This window comes from Diceros bicornis, chromosome 13 (genome assembly GCF_020826845.1).
Source record: "Diceros bicornis minor isolate mBicDic1 chromosome 13, mDicBic1.mat.cur, whole genome shotgun sequence".
Lineage (NCBI taxonomy): Eukaryota > Metazoa > Chordata > Mammalia > Perissodactyla > Rhinocerotidae > Diceros > Diceros bicornis.
In genome coordinates, this window is record NC_080752.1 from 20,401,003 (window position 1) to 20,407,002 (window position 6,000).

At 42.9% G+C, this 6,000-nt stretch overlaps 1 protein-coding gene across 8 annotated transcripts in view; it reads right to left on the reverse strand.

The window, feature by feature from the left end:
• The window catches only part of MYSM1 (Myb like, SWIRM and MPN domains 1), a 35,885-nt gene extending 34,256 nt beyond the window's left edge, over nucleotides 1-1,629 (reverse strand). For 5 of the 8 annotated variants that reach the window (XM_058552533.1, XM_058552538.1, XM_058552536.1 and 2 more), the window contains exon 1: nucleotides 1,547-1,616. In XM_058552533.1, coding sequence (XP_058408516.1) covers nucleotides 1,547-1,611 — 65 coding nt within the window. In that variant the 5' untranslated portion in view covers nucleotides 1,612-1,616. Of the gene's footprint in view, nucleotides 1-839; nucleotides 1,351-1,546 lie in introns of those variants that run through there. The other 3 variants (XM_058552532.1, XM_058552531.1, XM_058552534.1) reach the window with 2 other exon arrangements.
• Nucleotides 1,630-6,000: the final 4,371 nt, after the last annotated feature.

The window sequence follows — 6,000 nt, forward strand, 5'->3', positions numbered from 1 at the left end:
AGAAAGGAAAGAAAAAGAGGAAAGGGAGAAAAATTAAACACAATCAGAAGAATAAAGAAGAACCCGTGGAAAAAGGGTAGAGCCAATGCTCTCAGATGATCTTTAGTGTTTCCAAGCCCAACTCATTTCTCTAGAAGCATCCTTGCCCACTCATCTCATAGCCCTGTTGTGACAAGTAAATTAAATCATGCATGCAAAGCCCCTGGTCAAGATTAACTCCTCTACACAAATGTGAACGATGACTGTTATTAAAGGCTTCTACTCATCTGTATGACTTTGGACTGCTTTGCCTCAAGATTTGGGGGAGAACGACTATATGAATTTAATTACTCCTCACATTTTTATAGTGCTTTAGAGCTCAGGAGAACTTGAAACCCACTATCTTAGTCCCTCCTGGGCAGGGTTAGTGCTCTTCTCCCACAATTTACAGAGGCCCTAATATTAGGTGGGACCATATGAAACTGACATTTTATAGGTCAAAAATGGTCTAAGATTGGCAATTTCACATGGTTCAACCTAACAGACTTCTAATGAAGTTGTTCATAGTTACAAGCAACAGCTGACGGAGTTTAGAACTGAGGTCTTCTTATTCCTGACCAGTCTAGGCCTCTTCCATTACTAAAAGGAGACTCTGGAAGCACATTTCAAAATGGTATCAATTTCTTACTCGAAAGGCAAGCAACGGGCTAGATCTCTCAAGCTGGAGGTTACAGTGTAAAACCACATTGGCCTGCTCTGCAGGAATAGCTATTAAATACACTGTGACCCCTCAATGAGTCCTCACAATACCATCTCTGAGGGTAACGGGATGGTAAGGAACACACTGACGGAGCACCTACCGTATGCTAAGGCACATCCCATAATTATTTCATTGGATCCTCACAGTAACAGTCTGAAGTACGTATCTTGATTGTCAGTGTACACATGAGCTGTCTGAGGCTCAGACCAGTTAAACGTCTGGCCCAAGGTCACACTGCTGGTTACCGGCAGGGCCAGCCAATGCAGGAGAAGCCAGAGCCGTCCAACTCTAAAGCCCGCCCCCTCTCCTTGAAGTCGAGCTGCCTCCCAGGAAGTTTTTCACAACTATCCCCATGTGGAAGAGGAAAGCTGTGCCAGGAGGGATGAAACGACACGCCCAAGGTCACACGGCTTGCAGGCGACGGCACAAGGATCCCCGGGCTCAGGCCCAGTCCAGAAGCCGCCCTCGTTCTAGTTACTGTCGGAGGGGGCGAGGGGGCGAATGCTGGGGTGGAGGTAACGGAAAAAGGAATCTAATCGCTGGATGGGGCGCACAGCCGGGCCAGGTCGGCGCCCTCACACATCCAGCGAAAGGTGAAGGAGCCCTCCGGCACCAGCCCGGTCCCGCCGCCGGGCTCAGGAGCGGCCGGCAGGCGGATGGGCGCGGCGCTCCCCGGCCGCCGGAGACCCCGGCCCAGGGGACGGTCTCCCGCTCCCCCGTCCCCGGCCGGGCCCGAGGCCCTCCCAGGATACTCTAATCGCTTCCCCGCCCTCCCCGTCCCTGAGAGACCCGGTCTCTACGCCTCACCCGGGCTGTGCCGCCGCCGGCACCACGTCCCCTTCAACATCCACATCCGCCTCTTCAGCCGCCATGATGGGACCTGACCGCATCCGGCATCCCGAGAGATCCCGCGAGAGGCGGAGGGCCTAGGGGCGGGGCCGACGCGTCACGGGGCGGAGTCGCAGCCTCGTCCAGCCCCTCCCGTGGCGGGGAGGCGGGGCTTCCAGAGAAAAGCAGCCCGCTGCAGCCCAGGCGCGGTCTTTCTGACTTTAGTGACGCGCGAAGACCTTGGGAAGTGGCTTAGGCTTGGGCTTTGAAGAGACCATGCGCTTGCACAAATTCTCTGGCGCCTCACTTCTTTCATTTGTAAGATGGGGATAATAGTAGATATCTTTCTGGAGTGCAGGAAAGGGCACGCCAGACCTGCTTTGAACCGTAAGGTGGCAACAATGAAGGACCCTTACCTGCTTCTTTTCTTTTTTTTTTTAAGAAAAGGATCGTTCGGCACTTATGTGAAGCGGTGAACAACTTTTATTTTAAAATTAAGCAAACATTTAAGAATATAATTTATGATTGCATGTTTTATTTTGTGGAAATCTTTATAATTAACGAAAAAATTACTTTCGTCTCGTCACCATTGATCTTTGCAATAACCCAGTGAGGTAGGCAGGACTGGTGTCATCAGTCACACAGATGAGGAAACTGAGGCTCAGAAAGCTGAAATGACTATGAGAGGATACACAGCTATTCAAAGACAGGGCTGGGACCACAATCCAGCTCTCTTGACTCTTTACTGAGTGCTCACCCTCTACAAATCGTGTTGTTAGGAACTATGACAGATAAACACCATGTTTCTCAAAGAATTTATGGCCCCTCAAGAAATTAGATATTGGCCTTATGTATTCTTCTACCTTAGTATCTATCACTCACATTATTGTAACTGTTCATTCGCTTGTCTGCCTCCACCACTGGACTGTGAATTCTCTCAAGACAAAGGCTGTATCTGCTAGTCTTTATACTACCAACATTCAGCATGGTGTCTGATACATAGTAGGTGCTCAATAAATATCAAACTGATGAACGAATGAACCAATAAATCAATGAAATGAGTTCACTTCCCACACTATTCTGGATTTGTCCCATCTCACCTTTGCTTGTGCTCAGGGCATAAGATGAGCTGTACTGTGAATGTGATGGCAGAAGGTAGGTAGAAAGATTTGTAAAGAGGGAGATCCAGTGCTCAGAAACTGGATAGTGCCCTAGCCTTAGGCCACCGTGGGAATGCTGTTCCTGTTGTCAAATGGCTTATCCAATGATCAGTCCCAATGGTAACTGGCATACCTGGCACAGAGTAGGCATTCTAAGATGTTTGATGAATTTAATTTAGAGCAAGGTTAGAAAGATGTACATGGCCAGATAGTCAAAAGAAATGTCAAATACACATGCTTTTAATTGATCTTTACGTAGCAGGCTGAGATGGGAACCCTAGCAGGACAATCTGGATACACATGATATCAAATGTCTCCTAGACCATAAAACAGAATACCATGTGAACAGCATCTCCTGCAATGCAGCACTGGAGGTCTTCTGGCCCAGTGCCAGACATCAATAGGCATTAAAATATATGTGGAAGAAAGGAAAGGCCTGCACAGAATTCAAGTATACCCCCAAGGTCTTTAGATGAAGAGGCCTCCCTAAACAGGGAGACTAGTCTGAAGCCTTCCCATACATACCCCACACCATGCTCCTGGTTAGTTAGCTTTGTGTGAAATAGGTTCATAAGTGTCTAAGCCCAACTCCACCTGCCAGGATAGGGCTATAACCTCACAGTCAGGTGAACTCTTGACTGAGGCCTGGCTACTATTTAAAATTCTCTTTTCTAGAGGTCTGCAACTCTGTGACTTGTTTAAAGACCCATTTTCTCACCAAGTAGTTTGAAAGCAGGATGAAGAATTCAGAATTCATATTTCACAAATACTTTTTGTACTCCTACTGTGCTTGATACTGGGGAAATGGCATTGAACAAGATGGACTCAGTCTCTGCTCTCGTAAAGTCTATCAAACATGCAATTTCAAGATGATATAATAAGTTCTATGATGGAGGAGTTACAGGCTGCTGGGGGGGTCACAGAGGACGGACACTTATCTCAGAATCAACCCTTTGCTGTACCACATTTTTGAGGAGGTTATTGATCAGTCAAAATTTGAGAGTAATGTTCTAGACTCGGGAATGCAAGATAGAAGACTCTGTTCCTAACTTAGAGAAAGAACAAATGGAAAAAGATTAGCAGGAATAGTGCCTGGTACTTATACAGAGCTAGGAATAGTGCCTATTCCCACTGACCAGACTGGAAAACCTCATGATTCGTGAAGCACTGGGTAGATAACTCGGAATAGTATTGCCTAAGTCATGGAGAATAATAAGCTCTGGGTGGAGCACTGCTCTGGTACTGCCTAACAAATCTTCAAGACAAGATCTGAAAGGATCAAACTGTTTCCAGGTAAATGTAACTGTGCCCTCCCTCCCCAAAAAATCTCAAGAATATTTGTAGGAATACAAAAATTCCCAGCACCCAACAGAACAAATTTCAAAATATCTGGCATCCAATTACCAGGCATGCAAAGAAGTAGGAAAATATGACCCATAATAAGGAAAAAAAGTCAATCAATTGAAACCCATCCAGTACTGACACAGATGTTAGAATTAGCATACTAAGACATTAAAACAGTTATTTTAACTATATTCCATATGTTCAGAAAGTAGAGACATGGAAAATACAAAAAGGAATGAAATTGAATTTCTAGAGATAAAAACTACAATGCCTGAGAAGAAAAATATACTGGATGAGACTAGTGGCAAAGTAGACATTGCAAAGGAAAGTATTGGTGAACCTGAGCACATAATAAAAGAACTATCTAAAATGAAACACACTAAGAAATAAAAAGGTTAAGAAGTGTACAGAAAATCAGTGAGGACAACTTCAAGCCTCCTAATATATGCGTAATGGGAGTCTCTGAAAAGTGAAGGGTGGGAGGTCAGGAAAAATATTAGAAGAAATAATGATTGAAAATTTTTCCAAATTTGAAGAAAACTGTAAACTTACAGATCCAAGAAACTCAAGGAACCCCGGGCAGAAGAAACATAAGGAAAACTACACCAAACCACACTGTAATCAAATTGCTCAAAACCAGTGATAAAGAGGAAAACTTTCCAGAGAATAAAGGCATGTTACCTACAGTGGGAAGATAAGAATGACAACAAACTTATTGTTGGAAACACTGGAGGTAAGAAGATGGTGAGTCAATATCTTTAAATTACTGAAAGGAAAAAAGTCAGACAACTTAGAGAACTGTACACCTACCAAAATATCTTTCAAAAATGAAGGCAAAGTTAAGCCTTTCTAAGACACAAAATCTGAAAGAACTCGTCATCCTATCTTTACAACAAGAAATGTTAAAGGACATCCTTCAGGCAGAAAGAAATGATAGATGAAAATCCTGATCTGCATAAAAGGAGGAAGAATGCAGGGAATAGAAACTACAGTCACATGCCACATAACAACGTTTCAGTCAAGGATGGACTGCATATACGACGGTGGTTGCATAAGATGAGTACCATATAGGCCGGGTGTGCAGTAGGCTATAGGATCTAGGTTTGTGTAAGTACACTCTGTGATGTGTGCACAAGAACGAAATCACCTAATGGAGCATTTCTTAGAACGTATCCCCCTCGTTAAGCAATGCATGACTGTACATGGTAAATATATAAGATTTTTTCTTAGAGTTTAAATCTCTTTAAAAGAGAGTTGACTGTTTAAACAAAAATAATAACAATGTAGTGTGAGATTTATAACATATGTATAATTAAAGTATATGACAACAATAATATAAAGTCTGATGAGAAATGCAAGTATATTATGTAAGGTTATTATATGAAGTGGTATAATATCACTTGAATATGTTATCACTGTGATATACTACAGATGTATTGTATAAACCCTAAAGTAATCACTACAATAACAAAACAAAGTTGGCTTGAAATGTGGACAAACAAAAAAACAAAATAAAATCTTCTCTCATTTATGCCTTATGTTTCCTATGGGCACTAAGCTAATTATTGAGAATTCCCTTCTCTCCACATCCTCTCCAGCACTTGTTGTTTTTGTCTTGATAATTATAGCCATTCTGACGAGAGTGAGGTGATATCTCATTGTAGATTTGATTTGCATTTCCCTGATAGTTAATGATGTTGAACATCTTTTCGTGTGCCTGTTGGCCATCTGTATATCTTCTTTGGGGAAATATCTGTTCAGGTCTTTTGCCCTGTTGAGGTGTATGAGTTCTTTATATATTTTGGAGATTAATCCCTTATCAGATATATGATTTGCAAATATCTTCTCCCAAATGTTGGGTTGTCTTTTCATTTTATTGATGGTTTCCTTTGCTGTGCAGAAGCTTTTTAGTTTGATATAGTCCTATTT